Genomic DNA, 20,962 nt, shown 5'->3' on the forward strand with positions numbered 1-20,962 from the left:
ACTGGTACGTAGGGGATGCGCTGGGCTTCGCCAGTGTCACAATTTGCGATTTTTTATTTTATCTGGCGACAAAAATAGCCAGTTGGCGATTTTCTTGGCGGCTAGGTTTTGTATATTAAAATTGACAGGAAGTCTGTTAGCTGGTCAGAGTTAATTGACCATGACCAATTTATGACTGAAGGCAATTAATGGGTAGTTAGACCAGGCGACCGTGACTTACAATATCCTCATGGAAGGTGTCAATCAAATGTAAACATATTGTTGAGCCAATCTAAACTCTTTATCATCTGGTCAAAGGTAAACACAATAAAGGCCATTTGCACATGGCTACATAAAGGCTTCACATCCCTGTTTAACCATGTTATACATTCGGAAACGGACTTACCTAATAACAGAATAAATTAAATCCAATTAAAAATGGTTATCCCATCAGGAAGTGTCTCAAAACGCTTCGAAATGAAAGAATTTATATAAGAAAATGGATGACATTTGTTTACACTTTTCCGTGTAATTTTTTTTACGGGAAAATCGGTAAACAAATAGAATGGGGATTCCCGAAATCTAATTAAAGAAATGCTATTCAGATATCAAGATAATTAAACAGGGACACAATGGCCCATGGTATAAAATGTAGTTTGCTAGAAATTTTATCACTTGAAAAAAAAGTTCGTTAAAAATATTTTAAAAAAATCAAATTATATTGTAAGATAAATTGGACCATTATGGACAAAGGTGAACAAAAATGTTTTAAATTCAGGGACTAAATGAGAATAGTAATATAAAGTCCTTGATAGAAGTAAAATACCTGTTTCTGGAGTTGTGCTTTATTATTTTATGCATATGAAAGTGACAGACTAGAGCTAAAAACCTGCTTTGTACATGCATCAAGAGTGAATCTTGGGTACATGTATGTCATGAATGGAGAGGTTTTTTTGATAATTCATCAGGGGACTTAATATTGTTACAATATTTAAAAAAAAGTGTTTTTTTTTTTTTTTGGCTCTAATTTCTGAATATTGGTGACAAAAAATAGCAGCTGGCGATTTTTCTGGCGACAGAATTTGGGAGACAGAGCAGCCCCTGGGTACCTAGAGATTTTGCTGAGATTGGTTGTATGATCTATTAACACTTTTAAAGCTATTTAGACATATGCAGTTAAGAAGTTATATGCCTCCTGCATCTGCATGTCTTGAAACGCTGCTTAATTGAATACAAATTTTTATTTGTCACTTGTAATTTCAGGTACTGCCTATACCCTCAAGACATAGTGCTACAGTTAGACCAAAGATGTCGTTTACGTAAAATTCAAATTTTGTCTCACCAGTTTTTGATTGGTAAGTTATATGTTCATTAACAATTTTTTTTTAAATGATATTGTCACATTGTCATAGACGTGAAGGCAGTATATATGAAATTATGAACAAGACTGGTAAGTAGAATTGAGGCTCAGGTGTTGAAATGTTTATATATTATCTGTAGTTCAATCCTGTGCATAGAACCTACAAATTTTACTGTGAAAACCATATCAAAAGCATGTAAAACTAAAGACAACAGTCACAATTCTATTTCATTTCTGTACATGTACATGTATTACTAAAAGTTAAAACAACAGACCAGTTAATAAAAGGCAGTAAGTTTATGGCATGGTAGAAGAGTTGGAATTCATGATGTCTTTTGATGATTACAAAAATGCCACTCATATTAATTTGGGAAATTTGGTTATGTTGTACATGTATATCTAGGTATAACCTCTCATCAACAGCATCAGAACCAAATACATAGGAAAATTTAAAAAAATAAATAAATTATATACATGAGGTATTCAAAACGGAAAAAATTGAAATAGGAAATCAAATACAGTATTGTGTATATAAGTGCACTGCAAGGAATCAAGTGTTTTAGGGCTTTGAATTTTGTAATACTGTAAATTTTGGTAAAGAATCTATGATGTATAAATCATGCTGGACGAGATGTTTAAATCATGCTAGACGAGATGTATAAATCATGCTTGACGAGATGTATAAATCATGCTAGACGAGATGTATAAATCATGCTAGACAAGTCTGTTGTTGACAATGTGATTATTTGATTTCATCTTTCTTTTTTGTAGCTACGAAAGTTGAGTTTTTCGTTGGTGATGTTCCTGAAGATTTGTCACCCAATCTTGAAAATGCAAGATATACCAGACTAGGGTATTTATTTTTTAAATCAATGTAGTTATATTTGACTTTTAAGTCCAAAGAGAAGAAGCAACACCAAAGCTACAAACAAGGGGAGATAAATGGACAAAATAATACCAAGAACAACTGATGGAGTACAAAGCACACATGAAAAAACTAAGAAAGTACTCACAGAAAAAAACAAACCCGCATTTACCCCAAGTAACACTAGAGTTCAACCCAGTTGTTGTAGAAGGGATACCAGTTCCTACTTGTTGTAAAACACCTTCTGTGCTGCTTGTTGTAGATTAAGTCTAGTAAAATAGGAAGAAATTTTTATATAAATGGAATATATTTTATTTACAGGTATGTGTCCTTGTCAGACAATGAGAAGACAGGATTTAAAGCAAGAGAACTCAAGTCTGTCCATGTTGATGCTGTTGGACTCTATCTTAAATTGAATATTCATAAAAATCACATCAACAAATACAATATATACAACCAGGTAATCAATTCAAATCTGTTTTCTTTGTCTTCTGGAAACCAGTGAGTTAGTGTTAACTTTTGAACTCTTGCTAAGGTGACAAAGGATAATTTCAAGATAGTACCATAATATTTACCAGTCTTCGAAATTGGGACCAGCCCACCAACTAATGGTGGTAAAAATAGTGCCAGGCTTGCAGAAATTTTGCTTCCAAGCCAATTTATCTTATGTAAAATCTTTTCAGATTAAGAGTAGGGGCTTGTTGTTTGAAATTTAGACAGCAAAGACTGCATTACAGAGGTTTTAATTTACTTTAAAGAGTGGAAAGTCCTGGACTTTTCCAAGTTTTCAATCAATGATCCACTTGAGGAAAACCTTAAGTTCCCAATAAATTGTCAGTCTAAAGGGTTGAAAATCTGGGACTTTGGTAAATGAAATTTGAAAGGTCGTAGGTGAGAAATTGAGGGCCCATACCTCAGACCCACATATTGTTCTTTATTTGTTGAAAAAGGTGTTAAGTTACGCATGTTCAGGATAAATGTATAAAAAATTACTCAACTTAAACAATGCATGTGATTTTCATAATGTCAATTTCCGAAATATGTGGGCAGTAGTTTTGAATGCTACATGTATATTGTCTCTTCCTGTTTCTGTCCCCATGCCCAGAATTATAAAAGTCTAATAAAATATTTGTGAAAAATTAATCACTTCTTCTTTGTGTCTCTGCAATAAACTTAATTTGTGCATAGTGATTGATTTTACTATTGAATATAAACAGGTTGGAATTATAGCCATCAATGTAATTGGAGAATCTCTGAAAGGACCAACAGATTATTTAGATCCGGTTAGTAACTGCATACTGTTGTATTTGTTTTTTTAATAAAAGCTTAAAATGCGGTTTTCTAAATAGTTTTCACAATGCATCCTGTTTACATGGAAATTTCACAAGGTTTTAATTTTTTCTATATTATTGAAAGTCATTGATTAATATTGTGTATACCTAATGTCTTCTACACCATGAATTACCTTTTTTTACCATAAACAGTGTCTGAATTATATATGGATTAGTACTTATCATCTGTGATTATCGTTTATGCCTAGTGTCACACAAGAACTTCACTTTATTTCACTAATATGTTGCTTTCTTTGACAGGATTATATACTGGACCCTGATAGAAAAGCAATTGTAGATGGTGATGGTTTAAATAAGTAAGTATAATATGTACTTTATAAAGTTTAATGAGGTTTGTGTGAAACCTTCACTATCCAACTCACCAAAGGCAAGTAGACTTGCTTTCAGCTAGTGCTAACTTTTTAATTCTTGCTAAGGAGACAAAGTATAATTTCAAGATAGTACCATAATATTTATACATTAGTTGCTTATATAGTGGGCATTATCATGATAAATTGACTGCCCATAGGATAGTGATATTGCCTAAAACATTGATAATGACCTGAGCCACAGGTGAGCGCATTATTAATGTTGAAGGCAATATTACTTCCCAGGGGCATTCAGTTTATAGATAATGCCATCTACATAAGCAACTTTTGTGTCTATTTCATTGATGAATCTGAAGAAGGCTTATCATGTGATAACGATAATGCCTTCTTCAGATTCTTCCATAAAATTTACACAATGGACATTTTAACACACATTAATGAATACCGCATGCCCATGTTTTAACCAACAAGAATGATATGAAATAATTAGATATATTAATCCTAAATGTCCAATAATATTATAATAAATCTTTTATATAACTTCTTTCTTAAATAGTCATGAGAAGGCCTGTAATTGTCAGTGATGCATAATACATGTAATTTCAAAATACATTATGATAATTGATATTACAGACCAGATTATATTTCACCATTGGATGATTTGGCCTTTGATATGTACCAGGATCCGGAAATAGCAGGAATTATTAGAAAATTGGAGAAAAAGAAACAAGAAGCTGTTTTACGTATGTATATAGACAATGAAGTATTTATCATGTTTAGAGATCGTTGGTACAACTAAAGTTACTGCCATATTTGATTTCTAAGTATTTTATGTCATCAACTCTGATTAAAATGTCAAAAAATAATGCTGAAGCATCGGCTTGGGATGATTCAAATACGTCAGAGTCCAAAAACATGGCCTTTAAGTGAACACATGAAATAGAGATGATCTACATACACAATTTAACGAACCAAAAAAAATAGATTTCACTGAAAAAATTAAGATAAAGAAAACAAGACATCACACAAAAAACTGAAGCACTAGCAATATAAACGTCCACAAAAAAAACCAAAAAAAAAACAGGTGTGATATCAGGTGCTCAGGAAGGGTAAGCATGTCCTGCTCTGTTTGCTTCACCCTCCATATGGCAAGTAGCAACAATAATGCAATTCTGTGATTCATGTCAAACACTATTGACAAACATGTACGCATAATCATTCACTTTTAACCAATTGTGTTGATAAGTACTAGAAAATGAATAAAAGTCAACAGATTCTGTGTTGCCTAGGGAACATTTTCCTTCTCTTTTTTTTATGACATGCTCATTGGTTCTAGAACTTAAATGTTACTATTTGCAAATGTTTCATTTGACAAAAGCTGCATAAATGGGTATGTTTTACAATTAATGTACCAATGGTAAAGTATGATAAGGATTATTGAATGTAAATAAAGTAAGCCTTTACATTATTTATAAGCCTGAAACAATATTATCAAATTTATGTAGGTGTTTATTCAATAAAAAACATATAAACATATCTTTTGATTATAGAGGAAAGGTTTGATTATGCCAAGAAGTTGAAGGCAGCCATCACAGAGTTACAGAAGGTTGGAGAGAAGCTGGGGAAGTATGAAGTAGAGAAGAGACAAGCAGTAGAGAATGAAGATTATGATAAGGCAAAGCTGAAGAAAGTACAGATGGATGAATATCGTCTGCAGGTTTACAGGGATCTCAATTTATCAGACCTGCTAGAATCAAGTGGGGTAAGTATTTCAGTATGTGCGGGGGATTATGTTTTAATATAAAAGTTTCTTTATTCTTATCATGTTGGTCCTGCTGATCATACAAAACCCCTTAGGTTTTCATTGAAGCTTTTATACCCCATTGATAAGAGGTTACTATGCTGCTGGATTGTTTTCCATTAACTGGGGCAACGCTACTTTCACTTATTCTACATCTGTTTTGTCAGGTACATCATTTAAGACAAACCATCTGGTGAAAATCAATAATGGAACACACATCTGTGGTTCAAAGTGGAACAAACTGCACAATAGAAAGCACCCTTTGTCTATTCATTTACAAACAGCATTTTTTCTTATTTTTTCTCAGCTTCTACTGAGCAGAATCGGTTCATGTTTAATTTGTTAGAAATGACATGAGTTGTAAACTGTCTCTTGTTCTGCCATTAGATCAAAGTTCAAGGTCAGACATGAACAAAAATTAACAAGGGCAAAATTTGTACATGTTAAAGGAATGTGCTACCTTTGTTTTCTTGCAAAACTCTTTTTTACTGTTGAACAGAACCTAATTTGTTTTTAGTCATAATGAATTTATCATACATGTACATGTATATGTATAATCTTCTTTCAGTCCCGTCATCCTCAACATATAGACCTTGAGCCAATACGTCAGGCCACTCCCCCAAGATTGTTAGAACTTACCCCCAGATCACCTGTACAGAGATCTCCGCCCCGTACACCCCCTCCTAGAACACCTTATGATGAAAGACCCTTACCTGCATTGAAGAGGTAAGTCTGTAGCACTCAATATTTTATGACTATTTTTAATAATAGCAAATATATATATATATGTATATATTTAAAAGTTTCCAATAAATTTCATTATTTTACTGCATATTACAGTTATTATACCACAATATACTATTCACTACTATATGAAATTAGCTTTCTTATCAAAAACATTCAGTGATTTTTCTATAAGTTTTTTTGTTTTGTGTTAGAAATTTAAGTTATCACTAATTTACAATTGTATTCAATTATATGTAGAGTAGATATTGCCTCTTTTATATTAAGCACAATTTTTATTTACCTAATATTTTTCATTTATATTATCACCTTCAAATCAGGTAATAAGGCCAAATAAAAAATGTGTGGTTCCAGTCACCCAAACAACCCTAGTTTTTACTGCCAACCCTAGACCATTATCCTAAATGAAAAAAAGAAAAAAATTAAATAAAAAAAAAAACCGATCAACCCTACCCACTTCAGGTAATTTGGAATTTTTTTTCGTAACTTCTCCAGCCCAGATTCTGTATTTACAATAGTAAACAACAATGGGTATGCATTTGCCTGAAGCTGCTGCCATGAGACAACTGAAAGCCATAAGTTTACATCCTGTTGATGTTTTATTCCTGTTTGTGACGAATGTCTACTGGTCAGTTATTATAAAATATTTTTTTCATTGAACACTTTTCATCTTGCTGTATTTAGCAACATTACATGCAGACCTTTGAGTTGATAAAAAAATGTCCAACCTACCAGTCCTATTTTATTCATTGAGGTGACCAGAACCACATATTTTTTTTGTTTGGCCTTATCACCTTAACTATTTATTTATTTGATTATGGAGTAATTTAATTGTCAATAGTTTAAAAAAAACTCTTTTGAAAGGTCTGATAATTGAATATAATTTTTTTTCAAAATGAAACTGAATAATACTTTAAATATCATGAGAAAATTTTAATATAATCTTAGAAAGTAAGATGCAATCAAATTTAAAAAATTATAAGAAAACTTGTTAAAAATTATGTATATTGTAATTAAACTATTTTGTGGACTTGTATGAATGAACAAAAGAGGATCATTGAAATTGCTTTATAGTAGATTTATAATAGTCTCAAACATAAACACAATTTTGTCTGAGGCCAGGTATAAAGAGTTTCTTGTTTCACAGACCTTCCCCACATGTTTTTAAGAGGGCTATTTCAATTTTTATATTGCTGTTTTATGGCTATGAACAATGATAAAGCATCCACATTAATTAATTGTTTTTGTGAACGTCTAGGTTAAGACTCACAAATTACTTTGGTTCATTTATGTAAAACCAGACAAGTTTGTTTTGGTCTATCCTTGTTAGTTTATTTGAAAGGATAATGGTTGTAGTAAATACATCTCGGTCAATTTTGGCAATATCATGAATGTTTTTGAGCTAATAGCGGTCAAAATTATCACAATATTAGTGAAATATTAAATTTTGTTGTATTTTTGCACATAATTTTCGATAGTTTTTGCCTAAAACGGAAGTGGCCGAATCCGTGTTTATCCAAAATATTGACATATATGTTATATCTCATAATACTACACAATATATATTTAAATATTAAGAATGAACACCATGCGGCCACATTTGTTTTTCACAAAAACCGTCAAAAACATGCTGAATATTGAGATTTTAAGGATTTTTCATCATTTAGGCAATTTTGTTGGTGCTGCAATGAGTTGATGCTTTTCTGTTTTGGCCTTGATCTTATCAAACTAGCTGGTGTAAACACATGTGTACAAAAACAATAACAATCTTTATTTTGAACAATTTCAAATTTTGAGGCCAAAATTGTCCATAACCGAACCTTTTTCTTTTTCAAGAAATGTTGGGAGGCTGTTGCCAAAAAGTGGGAGAGATAACACCTATGCAAATAGGAGACAATAGGGTCAATCGGAAAATGGCTTCTTTTCTCATTAGTTTTCATGAAATATTGTCCAAGAACCAAGGAACAAAATTATTTTGAATGGCCTTAGATTTGATTATACCTAAAAGATTAACCTTCACATGCTTAACTAACTCTCACAGTAGATAGATATTATTGTAGTAAAGAGACACATAGAGAAGTTCTTTCCACACCACCACCACGAATGCCGTACGATGAACGACCACTTCCTGTTAAGTAAGTTGTTAGACTTGAGTCTACTGTAAACCTGCTTATGTTTGTGAGATATTTATTTTCACTAACTTCTCAAGGAAGAAAAGTCGTGAAAATAATCTACTATGAAGTAGTGTCAGACGCTAAAATTTTAGAACTGAAATCAGATTGATATCCAACAGGAAAATAAAAAAAAAAAAAATAGGTTTGTTTACAGTATTTAGGCATGTAAACATATAATGGACCAATCAAAAGCATGCTGAATAAGATTTATTTTAAACAGTATTTATATTTTTGTAACTTTTTCCAGACAATTTACATACCTGTTAATCTTTTAAATATACAAAGATGGAGATTTCCCTCTTTTCAGGTTTTTAAGTGGGAGATTTAGTGTGATGACCTTTTTCGTAGAAGAAAAGTATAATGTTGCTAGAAATCCAAGTTCAAAGATAAGAGAGATATAAAATCTATGGTATTCTTGTTCCTTTACTAAGGGTTTCTAATGAAAAATTGAGTAATTAGTACAAAAGGATTAACTATCTGTTGATTGTTTCTCAATGATTATTATGTTAAATAAACATTGTATATTTATATCAATTTAATAAGTCATTTGGAACATAATTTGTGCAATATTTCTGCTAAGGGAGATTTTGGGGGAGAAATTTGTTAAGGAGGGATTATTCTCAAAGAGGGAGTCTCACTCCTATAGTGGGAGGGTTAACAGGTATGAATTTATTTAGATTTATATAGAATAATAGTTACTTCGTTTTTGATATTTACAATGTCATGTCAAATTGTGAGCATATAGAATAATAGTTACTTCGTTTTTGCTATTTACAGTGTCATGTCAAATCATGAGCATGAGTTGAAATGCTCAGCTTGAAATGGTCTGTGTCAGAATTAAAAGTAACTATTATTCTGTTTATCAGTAATCTGTAAATAAATAATCAGTAAAATATGCATTTTTGATATTTAAATGTAATTTTATTAAAAAATCTAGTAGTGCAACTACAAACTGTTGGTGTGTGACGTCTTTTTCATTCAAATCTGTCAGATAATGTCACAGTCATTCCCAATGTTTTGACAAAAATTTTCGAATATCTTGTTATGTGCGAGAGACAGAAAAATATTTGTCAACAAGATCAAAAGAAAAAAGTACAGATTACTGATAAATCATTTCTTTTTATAAATCATATTTTGGTGTCATAAACAATTCAAGTAGTGACAAACACAAAATATGGAAATACACATTTTATATCATTGAAGTTCATGGATTACACAAAGCAATGAAAAATTCTGTGAGTTAGTTACTATGATTAACCTGGAATTAAGCTTGTTTAAAACTAATCTGTCTTATTATCCTTTAGTGTAGTTGATATGTTACATCCTTGTATTTACTAATTATAAAGTAGCGAAGCTCGCTTTTTAATGTTTAGAAATTCGTCAAAAAACTCATCATACAGACACTTGAGAAACTTTCATCCAAGTAAAGCACCACATCAGGATACATTAAAACTTTAGAAATAGTCCAAATGCAGGCTAGACAAAACATTTAAAAGACATCTAAAAAAAAGCTTCTTCTGGTTGGAAGGAACCCTGCAATCTACGCCAAAACCTGGAACAGTTCTACCGATAATTCTACAGATATTTGAAATGCTCTTTGCTGTCTTCCACTTATTACTGAGAAAAGATTAAAAAAGTTGGCACAATGATGTCTAATATGTTGAAAAGGGAACCTGATACTTTTGCTTCAAACTTTGCTCGCATTTAAGGCCATTGCCTTCCTCATATTATTGTATATGAAAGCATACTTCAGGTGCAAATCCAGAGTTTTGGAAGTGGGCTTCAAGGCTTTGCTTGATGCACAAAATTAAAAAAAAATAATAAATAAAAGTAGGAGTGTAGAAGATGGAATTTCCTCTCCCCCTGGATCTGCTTATTTGCTTACAGTTTTCAATAGAATATTATAGTTTATTTTGTATCAGTATATGTGTAAGAGTAGCTTTTATCCCATTGTATCAATTTTCAAACACAATTATATTAATTATCCAAATTATTTATTTATTCTATCCTAATTTCAGACCAGCAGTGCCAGACGAAGAACCTGAAACACAAGCTGATAATCAAGGTAGAATTATTGCACTATAAAATGCTGATTAACATCCATAAAATTAAACTTGTATGAATGTTAGCAAGATAGCTTAGTTGTCTTGATTTTTATCATGAGGTGTGATTTCTGTTGGCATAATTAGTCAGATATTTATTATATCTGAAGGCATTAAATATTTGGGAAAAAGAACATATCACACACAGAAATTGTAACCATATAAACCATGCGATCATTCATTAAAAAACTGTTCAAAATTGATCTTCTTGCAATTAAAATGGTGGCATTTTAATATTGCCATCTTCTGAAAATGCACATGTACAATATTTACTGTTAGTCATATGAAATGAGCAACATTATCATATGAATTGAGCTACATATGATTATTAAATGTGGTTCATTTCCTGTGTAGATGCAGCTTATTTGTTTTTAAGTAGCAGTCTTTGTAAGAATCATGCAAATTCTGTAATATGTGATACTGTGATAAGTTCTTTTATGGGTTTTTATTATGGAATGTATAATCACTCATTCAAATCTGTCTGTTCTTAAGAAATAATTCAACAGTTTATATTGTGTTTCAGTGTCAATTGGAGAGTTATCTCCCTTAATTTAAAATTCTACAGTTTATTCTATATGATTTTTACCCCCTAAGAACACAGGTAATATGAAAAGCCACATTTTAATTTCTGTTTACTGTAAAATTTTAATGAAGATATCAAAAATAAAAATATGTAGGCTTTCCAACCATGTATCACATTTTGCATGATTCTCAGCTGGAGTACTACTGAATATCTAGGTATCTTTATTTCTTCCTACATTATTATTTCAGTTGGTATAACAGGGGAACCTGAACCTCTTACTGAGAAGGACCTTAGAGAGGCTTCTAATGCAATAGATGTCTTTGGTGAACAACTGGTATGGTCTTTTTAACTTGGCTCAAGCAAATTTCTCATAACAAAATTAACACTGATTTATTTGACGTTATAAAACATCAATTTTATTTTCTATTAGTTGACATTTTAAAAATGAACACTGCTCGATTGAAGAATAACAAGGATTTCAAAGGGTTGTTAAATCTTATCAAATTATTAATGCTAGAACAATATAAGAAGAAAATATAGATGGGAGTGTGTTCTTGTTTGAGATATAAGTGTTTGAAATTTTGTCATGGAAAGGATTTCTCTTTTAATTTGAATGAGATTGTATTTTAGAAGCTTAAAATATTCCTTATGTAGGAAAAACTACATTAACATAAAAAACTGTATATAGTAACTACAATAAGTTATACGAGGATGTCTTTCAAAGCAAATCATTGATTATTGTAGGTGTCTAAAGCATATAGTAAAACCTGGTCTTATAGAGAAGATGCCTTGTTAGCTGTATATAAACAAATGCAGGACTTGCCTAACTCTTCTCCCAAGGACGAGGCTAAAACCATGCTACGAGCTTCTATATTCCTGGTCAAGAAAGCTATTGATGATAAAGTATATGCTGTAAGGAAAAAAACTATACTTATGATAAAAACTATCAATGAACTTTTCCAGTTTTTATACGACCATAAAATATTTGAAGTCCTATAATTGTATCGTGCTGTTGTCTTTGTCATAGACACTTCATTATCCAGACAATAACTTGAGTGTAAGCGTATTGGATCTTTTCAAAATTATACCACTAGGTACCATACCACAAAAGGAAGCCTGGGATTGATTTGGGGGTTGTGACTTCAATGGTTTAGGAATTGAGAGCCAAAAGCGGCCAGAAACAAGCATTTTCATGATGTCCGTACAATAAATAGAGTAAATGTAGATGGATATCTTTTAAATTGCATCGCAAGGTGTCATAGCTCAAAATGAAATCTGGGATTGATTTTTGTGGTTGCGACTTGAACCATTTAGATATTAGGGTTTTAAATCATGCATTTTAATGATGTCCATAGTAATATGATTTAATGTGAATGAATCTCCTTGAAAATGTTCCAACTGTTCAGGGTGTGACCTCTGTGGTTGTATCAAACTGCTTCTTGTGAAGCATTTCATTTAATAGTTTAAGTTTTATGTCATGTCTTTGGGCATGTGCACACGGTTGTATGATTATCTCCTTGAGAAAGTTTATTTCGAAGTTGATACTTTAGGTAAAAAATGGGGATGGGTTTCCTAATGACAATTTGAATCTACATAAGAAACTTAGATGTTTTGACAGATTTAAAATTCCACAAATTTTGTGATCAATAGAGAAGGTTTGACAAAACAAAAAAAATGATAATTAAGATGTCTCGTCATGATTTCTGTATGAAATTGCTTTGATTTTTGTTGTAAAGTTAAATAATGATCCTAAACATTGAAGCCACAGTGTTCTAGGATTTTTCAGAAATTGAGGTTTCCTCGGGAAAATCCGTATAAAATCAACTTTCCCACAGTCAATGACTACTTTCCTAACAAAACAAATCCTTATAGCATATGAAGTTTTCAATTTGCCACGGGAAAGTGTAACTAAGTACCTAACTTTCCCTGACCCAAATTTCACTTGCTCTGGGTCACAGGAAATAGGAATCCTAGAACACTGAGCCATATATGTATTAACCTTCAGCAATTTTTACATGTACTGTAAAAGTACTATTGTTCATAAGCTAAACCCCAAAATTTGGTTCTCAAAGAAAAGGAAATTTACATTGATATTTATACTGAAAATCTCAAAACCATGAATTCAAGAATCCACCAATTTGTGTTTCTTCCCTAATCCCAAGAATTAAAGTCCTTTCACAGTATATATTTATGTTATCAACATTATTTTGTTTGTTTTAGGTGTTCAAAGCTGGTCTACACTTGTTAAAAATGATCTTAACAGAATATGTTCCAAAGCATAAGTAAGCTTAATGAATATGTTCCAAAGCATAAGTAAGCTTAATGAATATGTTCCAAAGCATAAGTAAGCTTAATTAATATGTTCCAAAGCATAAGTAATTATAATAATACAATATTCTGTAGATTTTGCATTTTGTTTGTATAAATGATACCAGTAAAAAACATTGGAAGGGTCAATTCAAATACATCAAAACCCATGTATATGTCATAAACATGAAAATAAGAAATACTGTAATACAACAATTCAGTTTTTTACATTATTTTGTATTCATTAATGTGAAAATGTCTTTTTTGTTGCCTTCAATTTTTGATGCACTCTCCAGTCCAGACTGCTAAAAATAAAAAGTTTAGTTAAATAACTTAGAATTGTTCTATTCTGAATGTAGCTGCTTTGTTTTAACTTCGATATTCTATGATATATTTCTATTTTAGAGTACAAAAGCAAGATACGGTTTGGGCTGTGGAGAGATCTATGCAGAATTTGTTACATAAATCTGGTGATACTGTAAGTGGCATAAGATTTTTTTGTCTTGTTAATTTTTTAAAAATTACAAACAAAGCTTCATATTTTACACTTTGACCTTAGAAACTGCCAAATTATTGAATTGTTTTCTGTCTTGTTTTATAAAATTTATTTAAACATGGAATTATTGAAAATTATCACATGCAAAAGTGTTATAATTGAAAGTACTTGTCAAAAGATATCTTAGAATGTAATCTCTATCTTTTTAATTTATTCTGTCAAATGAGGCTATGTGCTGAAACGCTGTTACAGTATCTGAACTGATCCATGCAACTATAATTGCAATTATTCATCGATCACCATTCAGTTTCCAATCAGCCATATATCTGTCAAATCGATCCGTTAATATCGGTAATCGCATCAGGGGACCATAATGCAATAGATTAAAACATCAATGTATGACTTTATTTTACATTTGTTTAATGGTTAACAAAATACTATATGTGGATTTAGTATCTTAAATTTAAGATAAATTAAATATGGTTTTATATAGGATTGGTTCCAATGGAGATTCCTAAATTTACATGAAACAGTCATCCATCATAATGAAAATAGGATCAGATCTGTCACTGCTCACTGGTTCTTGATCTGTCAGTGATCATTCAGTCAGCGGTCATTCAGTCAGCATTCATAAATTTGTCAAGTAGTTGCACAGATCAATTCAGGGACTGTATGTCATGTAACTCAAAGTTGTGCTTAAGGAGGTAGACCTAGGGTAAGGGACACAACTCTTAAAAATCATTTAAACGTTTGTATTTAGCATTTTACATCAATTTCATGTAAGCATCAAAGTAACTTGGATTGATTTCATTCTGTTTCAGATGAAAGCTTGATAGGCTTTGGTGAAATTGAATATGATACAAACATATCACTGATTTCAAGAGTTGTTTCCCTTACCCTAGGTCTACTTCCTTAAATATCACAAATCTTATTTCCTTTTCATATATACAGGCTGTAAGAAATAGAGATGATGCTAAGAACTTTATCTTGGAGATGGCCAGATATCCAGAAGTCAAGGTATTTAAATTCTTTCAAGATTCAAAAGATGAAAATTCTGAAGTTTTATGCTAAAACATGACTAAAGGAACATTGTATATTCTGTATCTTTTCTGTTCGTCTCTTACATTGGGATGAAACATGAATTTTTCATTATACCCTGATTTCCAAGTGTGGGAATGGTGTACAGTGATAGGGGTGTTTATCCTGGTACCATCCCTATTTCCTTTCTTACTCCTTTAACACAGAAGATACTCATCTCTTATCCATTACTCCTCCCATTCCACTGAATGGAATTTATGGAAACTTTCACTCATATTTGTTTCACATATTCCTATTATGAATCTCCTATTTTAGACTTTGATCCAAATTATTTTGGAGGTCTAAAGAGGCTTTATTACCGTGGAAGAAAGGGGATATTAATTTTGTGAGCATTGCTCACAGTTTTCTTTCAAATATTTTATAACACCTTGATTTTGTATCATATACATGCACTAAAATACATTTTTGAGATATACAAGTTGACTGTAAATAATGGTTTTCTTCATTTTCTTTGTAGCCAACTAATTGTGTTCCTCATGAGGCTGTCAAACCAATAAAAAACAATATGGCTCCTCGACTTGGCCAGAGTCGATGTGAAATTACAGAGATGTTGTACAAAGACTTGGGAATAAAAGGCAATAGGTAGGTATAGGGTAAATACACAAACAACTCTTTCAAATTCTTTTGTCTTCTTCACAATGAAGATTAATGTAGAAAATGTGGGTCTGTCTATCTATCTGTCTCTTCCCAGTACTCTGTGAAGGCAAGGTCTAAATGATGTGTAGAATTGGAAAAAATAGTAATGCTTTGGCATGATATAATATATGGGGATTTTTTTTTGTTATTTCATAAGACTTTTGAGAATTTTTTTTTTTTAAACTACATGTAATTTTAGATGTATTCTCATAATATTAAGCAGTTTGCTAGATTTTCAATGTAAATTTTCAGTTTTTATCAGCCATTTCTGTTTGTAATTTTTATTAAGTCATTCTCAAATTTTATACTCAAGAATAGATCAATAAATTCAGTTTCTGAAATGATTTTGTTTCACATTATTCAAATGTTTTTTTTTGTTTTTTTTTTTAACTCTGTGTTAATTCTGTTTTCAGTGGTTTGAACATTGACAATATGATGCAGTTCTGCGTTGCTGCTTTAAATCACCATTCTGGTGAAGTCCGAGATGTTTCAGAACGTATTATCAAAGCACTGTATAAGCAGGAGCCACAATCGGTCAAAGATTATCTTCCACCAGATGATGAGAAAACAAGAAAGATAACTCTTTACAGACAACTGTTTGAATATTTTGACAAAGTAGATGGTAAACCTAGCAAGTCTGATATCAGAGTAAGTCATTGAAACCTTTATATTAACCACGAGAGTCACTTCCACCTCCACAATCTCCTAAAAAATATTAAGTCTGCAGGGAGGGTTATATTCTATTATTATAAAGTTAGCAGTGTTTTATAAAATTTTCACAGTGTAACAAATTTCGATAATTCACACTGTAATTTCGCTCTCTTTCTCCTGCCAAAACGTCACAACTTTGATATCAATCCACCAATCACAGAAATTTAAATTCATGTTGAAAATATTGATTAATTGTGAATAAATTCTATATAATAAATAGGATAATCAATTGGTTATTGTGAATAAAGGGAAAATTGTATTACCTTTTTTCCCTTCATTTCCAGCATGTTAAACTTATCCTATATTTTGCATCAAAATATGATTACTCATGCCAAGAACGCTTGAGGATTTAACTCATGCTTTGAACAACACACTCCTCAAATGTAGGCATTCTTTGGCTCTCATGGTAATATTTTGGTTATTCATTCTTCCCAATTAATTATCCTATTAATCCAATGCATGTGTTTCCAATGGTTAAAGACAATAATGATGTAATGGTTTTTTTTTTTGCCCTTATATAAGTTTAATATATATATATAAATTGCCCAAGGTCTTTACAAAGCGTGACAAATCGTCTTAAAGATTATGAGGGTTGGGGGTGGATGGGAAAGTTTGAAAACTGAAACTTTATATCTGAAATTTTTCTGTAGTTTGATGAATGGTCATGTTTTCATTTATACTTGTCTTAATACAGTCACTTTTTTATGAAAGAGTAATTAATGGAACCAAGATTCCAGCAGAAATCAAAAGAATGTAATCCAGGGACAAAGACCAGACATGGAAAACAGACATACACAACAGAGAACATAGAGTAACTAAAATAATACATACAAAGTAACAAAAGCGAATGAGCAACTCGGACTCCTCTGAAAACTGGGTGCATGGACCAGGTGCACCGGTAGGGCAAGCGTCCTCTGCTTTTCTAAAAATACCTGCCGAGTTTGGGATAGACGAAAGATCTTAAATCTGAATTACTTTTGTATTGTTCTTTCTGTATAGTGCTCCACTGATCGTGTTGTTTACTTTCTTATACCATATGGTCGATCATTTTTGCAGGTGTAAAAGTTGGTGATTGTTAAGCAAAAAAAAGTGTATATTGTATGAACAATTTTGGCCTTTCTTATTTTGACAAATGATAAGTGGTGTACTAAGTACTTCAGCCCAGATATTTTGTGGAATTTATTTTGGCTTATTTTGACAGACCACTTAACTATGCCATCATAAGCAACCTGCTAAAATTACCTGTTATTTTGAATGACCTTTTTAATATTTGTTGTATATTTCTATTTACAGAGACAGAGAGCTGATGAGGAGGCAAAGAAACAGGCTGAAATAGAGGCTTTACAGAAACAGTTACAATCACTTAAAGATATGGCTTCTGGAAAGCAGGTAAAATCTACAGTGATCTACTATTTTAGATTCTCATATGCGTACATGTATATTATTAAAAACAATTTTAATCTATTGCTTTAACAACCTGAGGGATTACGTGCTGGCTAATACTAAGTGTAACTGTATTCATTGCCATGTGTATATGACTTAATTGCCATGGTTTCATTTACATTAAAATAAGATTTAAGTTGTGAGTTTTTTTCCTGCATCCCTAACAGTGAAAGCAGATGTAGTAGCCACTCTACTTCATTCATGTGTCCATCACCCTTAGGAGTAGCTACTTTCTCAGAAAGTATTATATCAATATTATTCAAACTTTGTACAGTGTTTATATAAATATTGAAGATGTGCTGCACGACTGATTATGGAAAAATTGTATTATTTTTTTTCCCCTTCATTTCCAGCATGTTGAACTTAGCCTTGTTTTCAGCAGTACATGCTACATGTATCACTAGTTTTAACTTGCTTAGAGTTCATATGCATATTGAAGATACTTATGTACTTACAAATAAGTAACAGGGATGCAGGTCCAGACATGTATGGGTTTCATTATTCCCCCTCCCCCGCAAGCAATGTTTGTTAATATAGCTATCTCAGTTTTAGGAATATTCATTGTCATTGTATTTATAGTTAAGATCAGGACAATTCATGGCTTTAATGATACTATTTTACTGGTACATGTATATTGAATAACATTTTTTGGTTTATTTGCTAGTTTAAGGAGGTAAGCCTTGGATAAGGGACAGAACTCTTAGAAATCATTGGAACATTTATATTCAACATTTTACATCAATCTCATGTAAGCATCAAAGTAACTTGGATTAATTTCATTCTGTTTCAAATGAAAGCTTGATAGGCTTTGGTTAAATTGAATATGGTACAAACATTTCACTGATTTCATGAGTTGTGTTCCATAACCTAGGTCTACCTTCTTAATGTTTTTAACGACTGATATGTTATTTAATTGTTGGTATTCATTGTGTGATTCATTCCAAAAATATTAAACCAGTTTACATAATTCTTGGTGGAGTAGAGGAGTGAGAAAAATGGGGGAGGGGTTCCACCCATCTCACAAAATTACAAAAATACATTTATCTTTTACATATTGCCATTCAATATGTTTATTATGCATTATATCATAATAATATATTCCATGCTGCTAATAGGAGACTAAGACCAATAATGCTAACAAAAAGCCTACTTCAAATAAAAAACAAGCTACCAAAAAGGTTAGAAATGGGATTTGATAACATTGCACTGGCATCTGATATCTTGCTGGTTTTAATGTAGACCATAGATTAGAATTTTGTCAGTCTGGTTAGAAATGAACCCACAAGCTCTTTATCTTTTACAGCACAAAATTAATACATGTATCAATAGATTTTAGAGTAGAGAGTTTGTCATTCTGGTTAGAATTGGTTAGAATTCACATGCTCTTTTTCTTATAGTGCACAAATTAGATTTCAATGGGAAATATTATACCCCCATTCAAAAAATGGGTGCATATTAAATCTTTTGTCCTTCTATTCAGATTTAATCGCAATTATCTTGACTCCTAGTTGATAGATTGATATCAAATCTGGTATGTGGGTTTATATAGATTGGTGTACATTGTAATTGATTTTAATATCTGTTTGATATCAACTTCCTGTTTTTGTTGGACTTTCCAGTTGAGAAGTGTTGTATAAACTTCCTGTTTCTTTGGGACTTTCCAGTCGAAAAGTTTGCTTTATAAGTTGAGACAAGCTGTTGACAACAAGTGCAACTTCTTGTTCTTTCCTTTTGTCACATTCTTCTTTATTAGTCATTACTCTGTAGAAACATGGTAGAATACAAGCACAGTCTTCCGTTTCACAAATTAAATTTTTGTACACTTGTTTTTTAATAGAGAAGAAAATGACTTTCCTCTATAGGAGAATTTTTTTTTTTACAAGATACAAACAAAAAAGTGAAGAATACAGAGAAAAATTTAGAAATAATATAATGTAGAAAAAATGATACAACAGCAAAGTTGGAATAAGTCAAAAAGGCACATTTTAGTTTTATAGGCTAAAAATATTGTGTCAGTGTTGTGAAGTCTGATTTTAATTTTGAACAGCTGTAGGTATTCTTTATATCAGAGCATATTCTCACTAATCATTGAAAGGTATAGATGGTGAGAAACCAATTTTGAAGGTTTCTTCTTTAAAATTACAAATAAGATGTGAAAATAATGCAGTTGATTTATCATTGTAAACTTGAACAGTTTATTTATTTCTATTTATTTTGATATTTTCAGCCTGTGGACGAAAATCTGTTAAAGGGAGATAACAAAAAGAAGGTAAGGTTTTGACTCTGAATTGTCCTACCCACATGACCCAAGTATTGACCAATCAGGTTGTTAGAAATCAAAATATTTGTGGCAACCCTTCCAAAACTTGACAAAAATGCTTACTGAAGTTATTGATAAAATTATATGTAAGTTTAACTTGAAAATGTGAGTGAAAAAGAAACAGAGTTTAAAATGGTCTGTTACATGTAAGTCACTTTCAGGCTTTCTACATGACAAAAATGCTGTGAAAATTTCAACATTCATACAAGAATCACAGAATTTTCATTATAAGTTGTACATGAGACCAAGTCCAAGACAAGTTCTATCACAAATTCCATTGAAAAACAAAACATTTTAGGTCTTTTTTTATCCTTAAAACAAATTGTCATCTCTAAATAATTTACATGATAATTTGATGAAAGAAATTGTTTATTAAGAAGTTTTAAGTTAGCCATTTAATCTTGAATATTCAGGAATAAGCTGTAATTTTACTCATTTTCACTATTAGTAGTTTTCAAACGTTTTCACAAGTATTTAAGGAGGTAAACCTAGGATAAGGGACATAACTCTTACACATCATTGGCACATTTGTGTTAAGCATTTTACATCAATCTCATATTAGCATAAAAGTAACTTGGATTCATTTAATTCTTTTTCAAATTAAAGCTTGATAAGCTTTGGTGAAATTGAATTGATGCAAACATATCACTGATTTCATGAGTTATGTTCCTTACCCCATGTATACCTCCTTAAGTTTGTGTTAATTTTAAAACTTGCATCTTGTGTTATTTAATACACATATT

General features: G+C 31.4%; 1 protein-coding gene across 4 annotated transcripts in view; it reads left to right on the forward strand.

Annotated features, from left to right (window-relative positions):
- Positions 1-20,962, forward strand: part of LOC148602000 (centrosomal protein of 104 kDa-like) — a 33,644-nt gene that overhangs the window by 4,387 nt on the left and 8,295 nt on the right. For 2 of the 4 annotated variants that reach the window (XM_088554337.1, XM_088554338.1), the window contains exons 3-22: positions 1,243-1,334; positions 2,111-2,192; positions 2,526-2,664; positions 3,422-3,487; positions 3,797-3,852; positions 4,498-4,607; positions 5,415-5,626; positions 6,234-6,391; positions 8,470-8,544; positions 10,602-10,648; positions 11,457-11,542; positions 11,953-12,120; positions 13,429-13,490; positions 13,921-13,993; positions 14,963-15,028; positions 15,567-15,691; positions 16,159-16,393; positions 17,750-17,845; positions 19,015-19,077; positions 20,127-20,168. In XM_088554337.1, the coding sequence (XP_088410463.1) occupies positions 1,243-1,334; positions 2,111-2,192; positions 2,526-2,664; positions 3,422-3,487; positions 3,797-3,852; positions 4,498-4,607; positions 5,415-5,626; positions 6,234-6,391; positions 8,470-8,544; positions 10,602-10,648; positions 11,457-11,542; positions 11,953-12,120; positions 13,429-13,490; positions 13,921-13,993; positions 14,963-15,028; positions 15,567-15,691; positions 16,159-16,393; positions 17,750-17,845; positions 19,015-19,077; positions 20,127-20,168 (2,053 nt within the window). The remainder of the gene's footprint in view (positions 1-1,242; positions 1,335-2,110; positions 2,193-2,525; positions 2,665-3,421; positions 3,488-3,796; positions 3,853-4,497; positions 4,608-5,414; positions 5,627-6,233; positions 6,392-8,469; positions 8,545-10,601; positions 10,649-11,456; positions 11,543-11,952; positions 12,121-13,428; positions 13,491-13,920; positions 13,994-14,962; positions 15,029-15,566; positions 15,692-16,158; positions 16,394-17,749; positions 17,846-19,014; positions 19,078-20,126; positions 20,169-20,962) is intronic. The other 2 variants (XM_088554339.1, XM_088554341.1) reach the window with 2 other exon arrangements.

Source organism: Perna viridis, chromosome 12 (genome assembly GCF_037379345.1).
Source record: "Perna viridis isolate PV_CMFRI_1.1 ecotype Kerala chromosome 12, ASM3737934v1, whole genome shotgun sequence".
In the NCBI taxonomy this organism is placed as follows: domain Eukaryota; kingdom Metazoa; phylum Mollusca; class Bivalvia; order Mytilida; family Mytilidae; genus Perna; species Perna viridis.